The following is a 16068-nucleotide window of genomic DNA, read 5'->3' as shown; positions in this document are numbered from 1 at the left end:
TCCTCCTCCTCCTCTTCTTCCTCCTTCTCCTCCTCCTCCTCCTCCTCCTTCTTCTTCATTTAATTGGAGATAAGAGTCTGTTCAAGCCAGCTTTGAACTGTGATCTTTATTTCTTGGCCTTCTGACTAGCTAGGTTTATAGGCATCAGCCACCAAATGGCTGGCCTATTTTGTAACTTTTTTTTTTTGTCAGTTGTGGGTCTTAAACTCTGAGCCTGGGCACTGTCCCTGAGCTCTTCAGCTCAAAGCTAACGCTCTACCTCTTGAGCCACAGTGCCACTTCCAACTTTTTCTGCTTATGTGGTGCTGAGGAATCGAACCCAGGGCCTCATGCATGCAAGGCAAGCACTCTACCACTGAGCCACCTTCTCCACTGACACAAAGCTTTTAGAGAATAATTTGGCTTTATGTAGCAATATAAATGACTCACTACATTGGGAACTTTCAGAACAATTCCTTCTCCTCTTCCTCCTCCTCCTGCCTCCTCCTCCTCTCCCCCCCCTTTTTTTTTGTCAGTCTTGGAGTTTGACTCAGGGTCTGGGCACTGTCCCTGAGCTTCTTTTTGCTCAAGGCTAGCATTCTACCACTTGAGCCACAGTGCCACTTCCAGCTTTTTCTTTTTATGTGGTACTGAGGAATTGAACCCAGGACTTCATGCATGCTAGGCAAGCACTCTACCACTAAGCCACATTCCCAGCCCTAGGACAAATTCTTAAAGGTTATGGGAAGAATGAAGACTATCTGAAGAGTGGATCTTGAAAAGAATAGACCACGTTTTTCTTGCACAAGAACATTGGAAAAGAAGATAATATATAATGAAAACTTAAGCAGCAGTAGAAGAGTTTACCATTATGGCATTTGACTGTCCTCCCAGCTCTTGGAAGGCTGAGGCAGGAGGGTCCTGAGTTCATGAACACCTGTGGTAGAGCCGGTTGGGACTTGAAGATGAAAAAGTTTGAACCACTGTTGTTTTTTCTTTGTTTCTGGCATTGGGACTTGAACTCAGTACTTAATATTCTCAGTTTGGCTTTCTTGCTCACAGCTAGCACACTACCACTTCAGCCATGCCTCTAGTCCAGCTGGTTCATTGGAGATCCCTTTTCTGCCCAGGCTGGCTCTGAACCTCTGTCTTTCAGGTCTTAGCCTCCTGAGTAGCTAGTAGAGCCAGTAGAGTCTGACTTAAAACCACTGTTGTGAGGAATGTTAAAAAACAAAACACCAAACTCATCAAAAGACAAAGGCAAAGGTTGCATCTTTTCATTTTGGGCCTGGTTGAGACTTAACAGTTTGGCTTGTGTTCTTAGTTATTTTTGCACTGCCAAAAACGTAGAATCCGAAAGTAGATAGCTGGTGTTGGTATGGGGCGAGGCAAGTCCAGAAAATCGGTGTAGTAAAAGGGAAAAACTGAAATAATGTCACGGAGTGGGTAAGAAGGAAAATAGTTCCCAGCTCCAGGAGGCAAACTGACTTTCCCTATTGCTTTGGAGCAATGGTACCTTTCCTAGGAGTTCGCTGACGTACTTCTCATGACTCAGTGGCCAGGATTAGATTACAGACCATGTCACTCTCTCTACTCTTTTCTATACTTTGTGCCCGGGGAGGCTGACCTTAAGTCCTCTGTGGTTTCCTACAGTGTTTGGCCTATGGCTGCCATCGCCTAGAGATCAGGGGTGAAGAGCGAGGTGGGTGTGTTCAGCACTTTAGTCCTCGGCCTGCCTGGCAAATTCTGTGCTCTGGATTCTTCTTTGTTCCTTCAGGACTTCAGATGGGAACAGCTTTCCTGAGGGTTGCTATAATATACTTTGTTTCTTTTCTTACTTTGTTGCCACAGTTTAGAAAACCCATCAATAAGCTGCTCTACTCTGATAAAAATGACTTTTTCTTCCTTGTTGTTTTTTGTGGTGCAGGGGATTAAGCACAAGGATTCACCTATGTCCAGCATGTGCTCTACCACCTAGCTGTATTTCTAGCCTCTAATCTGAAGTTAGTTTCTGGCAAGGACAGTGAAACAATGAAGCAATAAAATGTGTCCACCATAGCTATATCAAATTATAAGTCATGTGTAGGGGTGCAGGGGCTCACTCCTGTAATCTCAGTTGCTTGGGGAGGGTAAGTAGGAGTAGCAGTGTATAATGGTCTGTTTGCGCACCTCATATTTGTTTGACTGAATCTAGGTGCCCTATTGTAAAATATACATCAGACTTCAAAGACTTGTTTGCACCTTTTTGTTTTTTTTTTCTTCACATGCCCTTTGCTCCTTACAGCTATTTCTCTTCTTTTTAATATGGGTCCTAGAAAATGTAAAATTACACATGTGATTTATATTTCTGTTGGACAGTATTGATCCAGAATGCTATTATAAACCAGAAAGTAAGTAAATGAAAATGACCCTTTGGAAAAATCCTATTAAGTAGAATATTTTATTTCTTATTTTTGTGTGGTCATTATTTTTCTGCAAGCTCTGGCTCTTTTTTTTTTGGTGGGTCATGAGTCTTGAACTCACGGCCTGGGATTGTCTCTGAGCTCTTGCTCAAGGCTAGTGTTAGGTGGGAGCGGAGGGAGAAAAGTTCCTTCCTGTTCCTGCCCACTCTTCCCTCATTCCTCTTCACGTAGGACAGCACGTAGCCATACCAGAAACTACCTACCAGAAACCAGTAATCACCTGTAACTGTTAATCACCTTAATGTCAGTCATCTGACTCTGAGTCAGCAAAAGGGCCCCAGGCTCTGAGGTCACTTCCTCATCCTCTGTGGTCACTTCTGTAGCCCCGGTGGCCACATTTCCTCCTTGTCTTTCCCTATATACTCTCTCTCTGCCAATAGTTCTCACTCTGCACACCTACATCTGGTGCAGGCCTGCAGTTCGGTTCTCCCAATAAGCTCTTCTGCCCAACCCACATGGTGGTCTCTTTACCAATTTGAACCACAGTTCCATTTTCAGTTTTTGAGTGGTAAATTGGAGATAAGAGTCTCACAGGGACTTTTCTGCCCTCACTGGCTTCAACCCTCAATCCTCAAGTCTCAGCTTCTTGAGTAGTTAGGATGACAGGCATGAGCCACTGTGCTCTGGCTTTTTTCACTCATGGATGTAGCTCTGCAACTTTAGCCACACCTCCAGTTCCTAAATACAGTATTTTAAAGCAACGAGAGTTTAGTATTTGTAGGCATTTGATCCAGGCTAGTCTCCAAAAGCCCAGCAAGCCTTCATACTATTTATTTTTCTAGAAGAATCTTTTCAGCATAGGTTCACTGTCATTTTTCTTTATCCTTTGAGAGTTGGCTCAAATTTCTTTTACAGTGCTAGAGATCAAACCGAGGGCCGTGTGCATGCTAAGCAAGCGTGCTACCATTGAGCTGCATTCGACAGCTCCAATACTGACTTCTGCACCAGACTCCCTATTCTCCCATGTCTCTGGTGGATATTGTCATCTTCTGGTTATATGTTTTTCCTGGATCCTAAACGAAGAGTTTGAGGTACATACCCATGCCTTATATATACTGGGTCCGTATGTGAGTTTTTCTTGAATAAGTAAGCTTGTAAACAGAAAGAATAAGTAAGTTATCAATTGGATTACAGCCATGCACCATCATTCCTTGCCTGTTTTTAAGATAAGGTCCTGCTAACTTTGCCTGGGTTGGCCTAAAACCACAATCCTAATACTACTACCTCCCAAGTAGCTTGGGTTTGTGTCAATGCCCAACACATTTCTTTATTTTTAGTTTTTAAAGGTAGAGTATTGCTACATAGGCCAGACTGGTCTTGAACTTTTAATCTTCTGAGGTAGGGGATTATAGATGTGTACTACGGTGTCCATCTCTTCAGATTTGTTTAATCCATCTATCCATTGAGTTTGAAATTCTAATTTTTATATTACATTTGAGAATTTGACTTGGTTATTTTTAAAAATATATTTGGCCAGTTAGTTTATTGTTCCTTATTTTATATTTTTGAGTTTTGCTTTTTATTTATTTATTTACCATATTAAACATTTGTATTTTACATCCTGTAAATGACAACTCATATTGGCTTTTGTTTATGGTTTCCCATTTGTGCTGTCTTGTTTTCTATGGTTTTATGCTTTTTTAACTCTGACCTTCTTTTTTCTTGGAACATTATCTGTTGGAATTCTTGTAGGCCTTGGTTGATAACATAACCTATCTGGAAGGAACTTCCATTTTTTATCTGACTGTAGTCTCAGGATACAACTTGGTTTTGTTTTAAAAATGTATGTCTTAAGGTTCTTCAGATAACATAGATATTGTGGCTTTAGGTTGCAAAAGGTATTTAGAAAGTTATGTTTCCAGAGGAAATGTTTTGTCTTCTCCAGACAGAGTACAGTCTATGCATTTCCTCACTGTGCTTTTTCTGTTGATGTTTCTGTCCAGTCTATTGATGATGTGACTTTGGGGTCCTTGACTCTCAGATGGCCTTAAATGCCAAAGTCATGTCAGGCTCTAGACATTTCGGTTGTGCCACACTGTGAAAGTAGTTCTTGATTATAATCATTCTAACAGGGGTGAGGTGGTATCTCAATGTTGTTTTGATTTACATTTCTTTCATGGCTAGAGAGGTTGAGCATTTCTTCATGTGTCTATTGGCCATCCTTCTTTCCTCTTCAGAGGAGTTTCTCTTTAAGTCTTTAGCCCACTTTTTTATTGGGCAGTTGTTTCTTTGAAGATTTGTTGTTGGGGGATTTAATTTTTTGAGTTCCAGATATATTTTAGATATGAGACCTTTGTCCGTTGTATGGCTAGTGAAGATCTCCCAATCCGTGAGCTTTCTATTGAGCTTGCTAGCTATGTCCTTTGCCATGCAGAAGCTCTGCAATTTTATGCAATCCCAAAAAATATGGAACGCTTCACGAATTTGCGTGTCATCCTTGTGCAGGGGCCATGCTAATCTTTTTTTTTTTTTTTTTGTCAGTTGTGGGGCTTGAACTCTGGGCTTGGGCGCTGTCCCTGTGCTCTTCAGCTCAAAGAGAGCGCTCTACCGCTTGAGCCACAGCACCACTTCCAGTTTTCTAGCGGTTTATTGGAGATAAGTCTTACGAACTTTCCTGCCCAGGCTGGCTTTGAACCGTGATCCTCAGATCTCAGCCTCCTGAGTAGCTAGGATTACAGGCGTGAGCCACCAGCGCCCGGCTCATGCCAGTCTTCTCTGTATCGTTCAAATTTTAGTATATGGGCTGCCGAAGCAAACACAAGATAAGAGTCTTGCAGACTTTCCTGCCTGGATTGTCTAGAACCTTGATCCTCAGATCTCAGCTTCCTGAGTAGCTAGGGTTTTAGGTGTGAGCCACTGGTGCCCAGCTTTAAAACTTTTTTTTTAATGTTTAGTTTTACCCAATATCTTATTAATCTCAATAGTAGAATCTATTTAGAAAATGTCATTTCTTATACCATCACAACTGAATACTTGTCATTACTGTGTATATGTTTAGTAGTTTTGTTTTCTCATACTTAGTGTTTTTAGGTATGTTTCCATTTACATTTTTAGAGATGGTTTAATATTTTTTGGTTTTACTGAAGTTTGCAGGGTCAGCTTTTATATTTGCTTGTTTCTCAATTTTATGATTTAAGTAGTGTTGCTAAGTAACTATATCATGCATCAACTTAAAACTCTTTATTTTTCTTCTCTTAGGTCAACTTGACATAAAACAGCTGATAGCAAAGAAGAGACAGTTGGCAGCAGAGGCAGAGGTCAGTGATAACTTCGACTTAAGACTGAAATGTAATTGTAGGTGGATAGATTTGAATGTTATTTAGAGAATATTTTCCTTATTGGTTGATAATAGTTTGCCGTAGAACAAGAAAATAAAACCTGCCGCTTTGCCATCTTGCAGAAGAGTACACATTGCCTTTTGTCTCCTGTCTCAGGCCTAAGATTTTCTGACTCTTTCAGCAAATCTTGATTTTAGTGAACTCTGTGGATAGCTGAGAGAGTTGAGTATTTGAATGACTGATGGAGTTATCTCTCATGGTTCATAGTCAATAGGCCTTCAGTAAAGGTTGAATCTGAATCAAGAAGTATATTTCCTGTCAGAGAAGTCAAAATAACTCAAAAACTACTACAGAGAACTGTTTCAAATAAGGACAAACTGGCCTGCAGATTGTGTAATTCATCAATACCTTAAGGAAATTCTGGAGGACAAAGAATACTTTTAAAGAAAACAAATGTAATCTAATAACATGTGCCTGGATGTAAGTTGATTTCAAATCTAAGTCAATTCCCTTTCTATCCAAAAAAAATTTTTTTTTTGGGTCCAGTTGTGGGGCTTGTACTCTGGGTCTGGGTCCCTCAGTTCTTCAGCTCAAGGCTAGCGCTCTACCACTTGAGCCACAGCGCCACTTCCGGCTTTTTTCTCTTTGCTTTTGTGGTGCTGAGGAATCGAACCCAGGGCTTCAAGCATGCAAGGCAAGCGCTCTACCACTGAGCCACCTTCTCAGCCCTCAATTCCCTTTCTAATGGAAGACGATTTCCAAAGGTTATTGGCCAGACTGAATCTATAATCAATATCTAACACCCAATTATGAGGATGAAATAAGCCTGTTTTAGTTATTAGTTTAATTAGATGTATAAATCCATACATATATATTTATAATGAGTAAGTCAGCAAATTTAAAAATATTCCCTAAAAGAGTGTAAGATTATTTATATTAGTTAGATATATTAGTTAGGATCTTTGTTATTATCAGTTTCTCTCCAAGGCCAAGGACATGTCTTTCCCCTTTCATCTTGTTTGTTTGAAATACAGCACTTTTTAAGTCCAAGGTTATTAATTCTAATAATCTGTTTGTTTAACATTGAGATTACTTTCTCCTTTTATTCTGTAGGGCTATTTGTGATATCTATAATGTAATAACTGGTTTGCTTTATACAATTGTATGCAAAAGATGTATTGATACTTAAAACTGTGAGTTGGTTCTTAGTTAAAAGGGAATTAAATTTTATTCATCTTTTTTTCTTTTGCTCAAGGCTAGCACTCTACCACTTGAGCCACAGCACCACTTCCAGCTTTTTCTGTTTATATCGTAGTGAGGAATCGAACCCAGAGCTTCATGCATGCTAGGCAAGCACTCTATCGCTAAGCTACATTCCCAGCCTCTCATCTTTTTTTCTTGATTCTGTTGGATTGCTTGTAGAAGCTTCCAAAACTATAATTCTTTCTGGACAAAGCTTTTCCTGATTAGTATTTTGTTGCTCTTCTAAGGAACTATTTGAAGATTTGACTGTTAGGCAACTTTTTTCTCTTCTTTTTTTCTTTTTTCCACATTGGTGTTTGAACTTGGCCTGGAACTTGTTAAGCAGGCCCTGCCACTTTATCCATGCCTTCAGCCCTTTCTGCTGTGGTAGTTTTCAAGGTAGGGTCTTACTTTATGCCAGGACTGGCCTTGGCTCTGATTCCCCTACTAATGCTTCCCCATGTAGTTGGAGATAAGGACATACCACTCACTGGCCAGCCATTGTGCTTTCTCTGTAGTTGGGATAATCAGTGCATGCAACTGCACCCAGCCATTGGTTGAGATGCAATCTGAAAACTTTTTATTAAATAGTGCTTTGTTCTGAATGAACAGCCCAATTGTATCTGGTGAACCCATGATTTGATGTAGAAGTGTTTGTATTGGCTGTTAGTTTCTATTTCATTAGATTAAACATTCTGTTATGTATGTATGTAGAGCTATGACAGCTGATCATTCCCTTTACAATAAAAGAATTTCTGAGGAAAAGTTTTACTTAGCTACATGGTTGTGACATAAACCATAAAGAGGACCTTGAAGAAAAGTAGTCCTTTAAAATTAGTGGAATAGCAATCAATGAAAATGTACAAGAACTGGACTGGAGTAAGATTCCCGACTTTCATTTATTTATTTTTTTAAGAGAAATATTATATGAAAGCAAGCAAATTGTATGGCTCTGAACAAGGCTGACATTCTTACATGATCATTTTATGTTAGTTGATGTCAAGCAAATACAATTATGTATATAAAGCACTTAGTATAAAGCCTGGCTTTCATAATAATGTTATAAATATAGTTCCTTTCTCCTACCTAAACTTGCTTATTTATATTACAGTAGCTTCCTGTGTGGTCTTACTATATGCAATCTGCCTTTGTAAGTTGTTTTGAACTTGAACATCAGAATAATAGTTTGACTAGATACCTGATCGATGAATAGTCTACTTAATAAACAGTGAACGTGGGACCGGAAGTGTTGCTTAGAAGTAGTCACATGTAGTTAACTAAAGCTGGTGCTCAGAATTCATTTTTCCCTATTGTAAAGGGAATGGTTAGCTCTTATAGCTCCACAGACTAGAGTTGTCAGCTGAGTAGTACAACTTACCAGATAGCCAGTGAATACCTTTTTAGTCATCATTCAATATTTGAGACATGCTTAGATTTAAAAAGCTACTTTTTATCAGACAGACATAACAGTAACCTGTGCTTTCACCAACTCTAGAAACGTACAGAGAACTCTGAAAATTTAGATCTATAGTAGAGCTCAGTTTAGGAAGGGAGTAAAGAAGGCTGTCAAATTCTGACTGAGTAGCTCTTCAGTCTGACAGGAAGTGGTGGGTGGAAGGCATGTGAGGACTTTGCTAGAGTGAAATTAATGGGGCCATAAAAATTGTGTATCTAGGACTGAAGCTGGCTCAGTGGTAGAGTGCTTGCCTTGAAGGAATGAGGCCCTAGGTTCAATTCCTCAATACCACGTAAGCCGAAAAAGCTGGAAGTGGTGTTATGGCTCAAGTGGTAGAGTACTATCCTTGAACTGAAGAGCTGAGGGACAGCACTCAGGTCGAGTTCAGGCCCATGACCCACCAAAAAATAATAATATTAATAAAAATAATTTAAAAAATTGTGTATCCTAGCTGGGCTCCGGTGGCTCACGCCTGTAATCTTAGATAATCAGGAGGCTAAGATATCAGAATCGTGGTTCAAAGCCAGCCAGGGCAGGAAAGTCCATGACACTCGTATCCCAATTAACCACCAGAAAACCAGAGGTGGCACTGTGGCCCAAATGCTAGAGCACTAACCTTGAGCTGAATTGCTGAGGGACAGCACCCAGGCCCAGAGTTCAGGCCCTACGACTGGATCCCCCCCCCCAAAAAAAGAATTTAAACAATCTAAAGGAGAGTCAAATGATTAAAACCAAACAACTTACGTTAATAATTTTAATATTGGATTACACAATTTTTTGTTATAAATAATAAATCTACTCTGATTTCTTTTTTCTTTTTTTTGTCGGACATAGGGCTTGAACTCTGGGCCTGGGCACTGCCCCTCAGCTCTTCAGCTCAAGGCTAGCGCTCTACCACTTGAGCCACAGCGCCACTTCTGTTTTTTTGGTGGTTTATTGGAAATAGGAGTCTCATGGTGTTTCCTGGCTGGCTTTGAACTGCAATCTTCAGCCTGCTGAGTAGCTAGGATTACAGGTGTGAGCCACTAGTGCCTGGCTACTCTGATTTCTTTCTTTTTTTTTTTTATTATTTTCTTTTTTGGCGGGGGGGGTCTAGTCGTGGGGCCTGAACTCTGGGCCTGGGTGCTGTCCCTCAGCTCTTCAGCTCAAGGCTAGCGCTCTACCACTTGAGCCACAGGGCCACTTCCGGCTTTTTTTTTCCTTTTTGCTTATGTGGTGCTGAGGAATTGAACCCAGGGCCTCAGGCATGCAAGGCAAGCGCTCTACCACTGAGCCACCTTCCCAGCCCCTACTCTGATTTCTTTAAGTATAAAATGTATTTGAAAGATATTAATGTAGCTCATAGAATCTAGAAGTTAAATGTTCAGTATCTTGAAAGGGTAGAGATTTTAATAGGAAAAATTTAGGTAGCTCCTGATGTTTCACTTAATAAAGTTGCTACTCTCAAAGGCCTTTGAGATTTATGGGACTTTGGATTTATGGGAGAAAGAATTGAATTTTGGCTAGAAGGGCAAGGCCATTTGGCACATTCTAGCCTGGTTAGTCATTAGCCTTATCTCTTGATTGTGGATTCCAGAGAAAAGTAAAGATGGTAGAAGGGCTTGCTTCACTGTCACCATTTGTGGAGCTTTTATTAATAGATACTTTTGTGGTTTTTTTTTTTTTTTTTTGGTCAGTCGTGGGGCCTGAACTCTGGGCCTGGGCGCTGCCTGTTCCTCAGCTCTTCAGCTCAAGGCTAGTGCTCTACCACTTGAGCCACAGTGCCACTTCTGGTTTTCTGAGTGGTTTATTGGAGATAAGAGCCTCACGGAGTTTCTTGCAAGGCTTGGCTTTGAACCAGGCTTGGTTTTGAACCGATCCTCAGATCTCAGCCTCCTGAGTAGCTAGGATTATAGGCGTGAGCCACTGGCACCCGGCTGTCTAAGTATTTTCTGTCCAGAAATTGTGATTATTGCATAAATTAAGATTGGGTTTTGCTGTAAAAATGAACAAAAGCCAGTTGTGGCTCACATGAGCTAGAAGTATATTTCTGTCTCACCTCCACATTCCTAGGGGTGGGAAGTCCAGAACTGGTGTGTCTACATCCTGGTCCTCAGGGACCTGTTTCCTCTCGGCTCCCTGCTTCACCACTCTGATTGCCTTCCCCCTCCTCATTTTCCAAATGGCTCCAGCCATCTCACCTGAGTTCCAGGCAGCAGCATTGAGATAGGGAAAGGAGAGGGACAAGGAACTGGGTACTTTTTAAGGAAGTTGTCTGAAGGTTTTGACAGACCAGTTTTGCATGTACTCTTATTGGCAACCTAGCTGTAAGGAGTGATTAGACATTTATTCTAGACAGTCACGTGCCCATGTAAAATCAGGACTTTTCGTCTGAGGAAGGCAACAGGAGGTGATATGATTGACAGCTAACAGTTTTTGCTATAGCTGTCTATTTTACTTTGTTCCCTGGTCTTCTGCTGACTTTTTTTTGTCTATACAAGTCTGACCTTCCTTTGATGGTTTCTTTCTCATTTTACTTAAATGCATGGAAGAATGAGACTCTAGTCTACTTTGAAGGTTTTTGCGGAAGTGAGTTCATTGTTCCTTTACCATACCTACCCTGTTGCTCTCTTAGAAATATCAAACAGCTCAGTTAAAGATGGGAACTATTGGAATACAGATCAAAATGGTTAACTGGTCTTTATCTGTGTGGCACAGTGGTAGGTGCTGGATCTGTCCTTATGCTGTTAGAAAACACCAAAAGGGGTGAATAGAAGGAACAGTGAGGGTTAGGAATGTGGCTTAGTGGTGGAGTGCTTGCCTAGCATACATGAAGCCCTGGGTTCAATTCCTCAGTGACACATAAACAGAAAAGCCTGGAAGTAGCGCTGTGGCTCAAGTGGTAGAGTGCTAGCCTTAAGCAAAAGAAGCTCAGGGACAGTGCCCAGGCCCTGAGTTCAAGCCCCAGGACTGGCCACAAAAAAAAAAAAAAAAGGAGGAGGAAGAATAGTAAATCTGGATGCTGATGGCTCACGCCTGTAATCCTAGCTACTGAGGAGGCTGAGATCAGAGGATCATGGTTTAAAGTCAGACTGGAGTCTGTGAGACTTTTTTTTTTTTGCCGGTCATGGGGCCTGAACTCTGGGTCTGGGCACTGTCCCTCAGCTCTTCAGCTCAAGGCTAGAGCTCTACCACTGCAGCCATAGCGCCACTTCCAGCTTTTTCTGTTTATGTGGTTGAGGAATCGAACCCAGGGCCTCATGCTTGCAAGGCATGCACTCTACCACTGAGCTACCTTTCCAGCCCCTCTGTGAGACTTTTTATCTCCCATTAATCACAAGAAAAGTCAGATATGGTGCTGTAGCTCCAGTGATAGAGTGCTAGCCTAAACCAAGAGGAGCTTAGGGAGAGTGTCCAGACCCAGAGTTCAAGGCCCAGGACATGCAAATGGAAAAAAAAAAAGCAAAAAAATAACAGTGACTGATTTGGATACTTCCCAATGTTCTTTGTTCTCCAGCTACAACTCTGTGATATTGTGCACATTACTTGATTTTTAATTTAATTTAATTATTTTGCCAGTCCTGGGGCTTGAACTCAGGGGCCGGAAACTGCCTGAGCTTCTTTTGCTCAAGGCTAGCTACTTCCGGCCTTCTTTCTTTATGTGGTACTGAGGAATCAAACCCAGAGCTCCATGCATGCTAGGCAAGCACTCTACCGCTAAGCCACATTTCCAGCCCCAATTTTTAAAATTTTTTATCCAATGCTGTGGCTTCAATCCAGGGCATGCTAGGCAACATTCTACTACTAAGCTAGATTGTTTTGAGACTAGAAATAATATATAAAAACCTGACAGAGACCTAGCATATAGGTGTCATTCAATAGACAACAATTGCTATAGTAATTTTTAGTCCCTTCACCTTCATAACTTCCAGAAAGAAATCAAGGCAATATTCTCTCTTTTTCTTTCTCTTTCTCTCTCTCTTTCTCTTTCTGTTTTTCTCTCTGTCTGTCTCTGTCTCGTCTGTCTGTCTCTGCTTTGCAATCCTGGGCATTGAATGCAGGGCTTAAAACTACTTACTGTACACTTTACTGTAACCTAGATGTGGTATGCCTAGGAGTTTGATACCAGGTTGGTTTGTCATTTGCACTTTGCTGAGTGCTGTATGCACCGTTAATAAAATGACAATGTAATTAAAGTCAGTTGGGGAGGTAGACAGGAAAGTGCCACAAGGTAAAAATATATAGACTTTCAAATAGTATTAAGTGTAGTGAAGGAAAAGACTGATATGCAGTAGGAGAGTAGGAAAGACATTAGAGCGAGTGAATTGTCAAGGAGACCCCTTTGAGGAGTCAGTGTAGAGTAGGAACTAAAACCCGGTGTTAGCTGTTTGTTGTAGTGCTTGTTTTGCCCAGAAAGGTCAGGTTTCTGGCTGCCTGCCTGCTATTCTGAGGTTGAAAGTTTCCTTGTGTAGCACCAGGCCTTAAGTTGGAGAAACAGCAATATGTAGATGAGTGTGATATGACTGTGTGGGCTCATTATATAATTGCTCCTGAACTCATTTTTGAAAAAATTTTCATCAAGTAATCTGATTTTTTTTTGTGTGTGTGGCAGTCCTGGGGCTTGAACTCAGCCTGGGTGCAATCCCTGAGCTGTTTTGCTCAAGGCTAGTACTCTACTACTTTTTGTTTGTTTGTTTTTGTTTTTTTGGTCCGGTCGTGGGGCCTGAACTCTGGGCCTGGGCACTGTTCCTCAGCTCTTCAGCTCAAGGCTAGCACTCTACCACTTGATCAGCTTTTTTCTTATGTGGTGCTGAGGAATTGAACCCAGGGCCTCAAGCATGCAAGGCAAGCGCTCTACCACTGAGCCACCTTCCCAGCCCTACTCTACTACTTTGAACCATAGCACTACTTCCAGTTTTCTGGTGGTTAATTGGAGATAAGAGTCTCAATGGGCTTTCTTGCTTGGCTGGCTTCAAACCTCAATCCACAGACCTTAGCCTCCTAAACAACTAGGATTTATAGGCCCCCAGCTAAGTAACCCCTTCCTTCCTTCCTTCCTTCCTTCCTTCCTTCCTTCCTTCCTTCCTTCCTTCCTTCCTTCCTTCCTTCCTTCCTTCCTTCCTTCCTTCCTTCCTTCCTTCCTTCCTTCCTTCCTTCCTTTTGTTGGTTGTGGGAGTTGCCTCAGGGGCTGGGTGCTGTACCTGAGCCTCTTTGTGACTAAGGCTAGCATTCTATAGTGCCATTTTTGGTTTCTGAGTGGTTCATTGGAGATAAGAGTCTCACAGGGACTTTTCCACCCAGGCCAACTTCAAACCTCAGACTTTAGCCTCCTGAGTAGCTAGGATTATAGGCATATGCCACTGGTGCCTGGCAACCTGAATTTTTAAGAAGCTAAAACTGCTGTTATAAACTGCTTGTTACTTTATATTTCTTTCTCTCAACTTATGTTTTAATTTTTTCATTTATTCCCTGATGGCCCTACCTTTTTTTGGGGGGGGGGTCAGGTCATGGGGCCTGAACTCTGGGCCTAGATGCTGTCCCTCAGCTCTTCAGCTCAAGGCTAGCGCTCTACCACTTGAGCCACAGCGCCACTTCCGGCTTTTTTTTCTTTTTGCTTATGTGATGCTGAGGAATCGAACCCAGGGCCTCATGCATGCAAGGCAAGCGCTCTACCACTGAGCCACCTTTCCAGCTTGGCCCTACCTTTTTAAATATTGTGCTTAAAATATTGTCTCCTAGCAGTCTCCAAAAATCCTTATATTGTGTCTTCCTTGCTTGTTTTCCAGGCTTATCTCTGATCACTTGCGCCTTTATTGTATCTCCTAACCACAGGGTCCTTGTATCATTCTTGCAATCTTAGAGGTGACTTAATTCAGCTGTTTGGTTTTTCTTTCCCTCCCAGTATTGGGATTTGAAGTTTGAACTCAAGGCCCTGTACTTACTAAGCAGGCACTCTACCACTTGAGTCACATAATTACTGTAAGCTCCATTCCTGGATGGCGAACAGACCCCGCCCAGTACATGCGTTACCTAGGCAACTGGGACACCTGGAAGAGGTCACATCTGCATCCGCTGAGGTCACATTTTAATCTGATGTGGCCACACCTTTCTCTTTTTTGTTTTTGTTTTGCCAGTCATGGTGCCTGAACTCTGGGCCTGGGCACTGTCCCTTAGCTCTTCAGCTCAAGGCTAGTGCTTTACCACTTGAGCCACAGCACCACTTCCAGCTTTTTCTGCTATGTGGTGCTGAGGAATCGAACCCAGGGCCTCATGCATGCAAGGCAAGCACTCTACCACTGAGCCACCTTCCCAGCCCCGTGGGCACACCTTTCTTCCACCTGGTCCCACTTCCCTTTACCTGGACACACCTTTCCCCGCCCCTACCCTTTATAAGGCCTAACCCAGGGTCAGACACTCTCTTTTGCCAGCAGTGAAGACTGCCATCCTTGCCTGGTCCCAGCAAGTCTAAACCTACCCCTTACCTGAATACCACATGCATGGTGCTGTTGTTACTCGGCTACCTCTTTTAAAAAACCTAACACCTGTCCTTTCTACCTTTTTATTATTTTGTGGATAGAATCTCATGTTTATGTCCAGAAAGGCCTGTACTATGTGCCTCCCATTGATGCTTCCTATGAAGTTGAGATGATAGGTATGAGCATCAGACCCAACTTTTTATTGGTTGAGATGAGGTCTTCAGAACATTTTCCTCAGGCTGGTCTTGAACCTGTCTTTCAGATTTCTGTCTCCTGTGGATGAGCCACCATCAGCCTAGCTGCTTATTTTATTTTTTATATATATTTTTATTGTAAAAATACCGTACAGAGGGGTTACAATTACATGGGTAAGATAATGAGTGCATTTCTTATCAAGCATTGTAGCCTCCTGCTTTGTTTCCCCTTCCCATCCCTTCATATCCCTCCCCCCCGTCTCTTCCCCCCTCCCCCCAAAGTTGTAAAGTTCGTTTTTCAACATAACGACTTATACTTCTCATTGTTGCAATGGGTCCTCCTATATTCCTGTTTTAACAATTTGTTTTTTCCCTTCCCCTCCACATATACCAACATCATATATAGTGAAAGCAGGGGTTATACCATGGGGGAGGGACATACAAGGCAACAAAGACATAATCTTAAAAATATGTTAGAAACAATTGCATGAAAGATCTCTCTTTCTCTCTCTCTCTCTTTTTTTTTTTTTTGTCAGTTGTGGGGCTTGAGCTCTAGGCCTGGGAGCTGTCCCTGAATAATTCACCAGCTGCTTATTTTAAATAAGAGGTTCTTTTGAGTGCTAAAATACAGTGCTTCTGTTTATCAAATTATCTAAACACCTTTTTTTCTGGTTTCTAGTTAGCTTACCTCCTCATTTTTTCCATCATATCCTCCATCTATCTGTCCAGCATGGTCCACTGAGTGGATGAAATTAGTATAAATATATATGTAGTTGAGAGGATAAGCCAATCAGAAAGCCTACAGGCTCAACATCATTTTCAGGTCACTTACATTGGACATTACTTTTTTTTTTTTTTGTCGGTTGTGGGGATTGAACTCTGGGCTTGGACGCTGTCCCTGTGCTCTTCAGCTCAAGGCGAGTGCTTTACCGCTTGAACCACAGCGCCACTTCTGATTTTCTAGTGGTTTATTGGAGATAAGAGTCTCACAGACTTTCCTGC

The 16068-nt window shown here is 41.7% G+C and overlaps 1 protein-coding gene across 1 annotated transcript in view; it reads left to right on the top strand.

The window, feature by feature from the left end:
* Window positions 1–16068, top strand: part of Soat1 (sterol O-acyltransferase 1) — a 52752-nt gene that overhangs the window by 14085 nt on the left and 22599 nt on the right. The window contains exon 3 of the mRNA XM_013015518.1: window positions 5640–5698. Coding sequence (XP_012870972.1) covers window positions 5640–5698 — 59 coding nt within the window. The remainder of the gene's footprint in view (window positions 1–5639; window positions 5699–16068) is intronic.

Source organism: Dipodomys ordii, unplaced genomic scaffold (genome assembly GCF_000151885.1).
Source record: "Dipodomys ordii isolate 6190 unplaced genomic scaffold, Dord_2.0 Scaffold27, whole genome shotgun sequence".
NCBI lineage: Eukaryota > Metazoa > Chordata > Mammalia > Rodentia > Heteromyidae > Dipodomys > Dipodomys ordii.
This window is presented reverse-complemented; position numbering and strand designations above follow the sequence as displayed.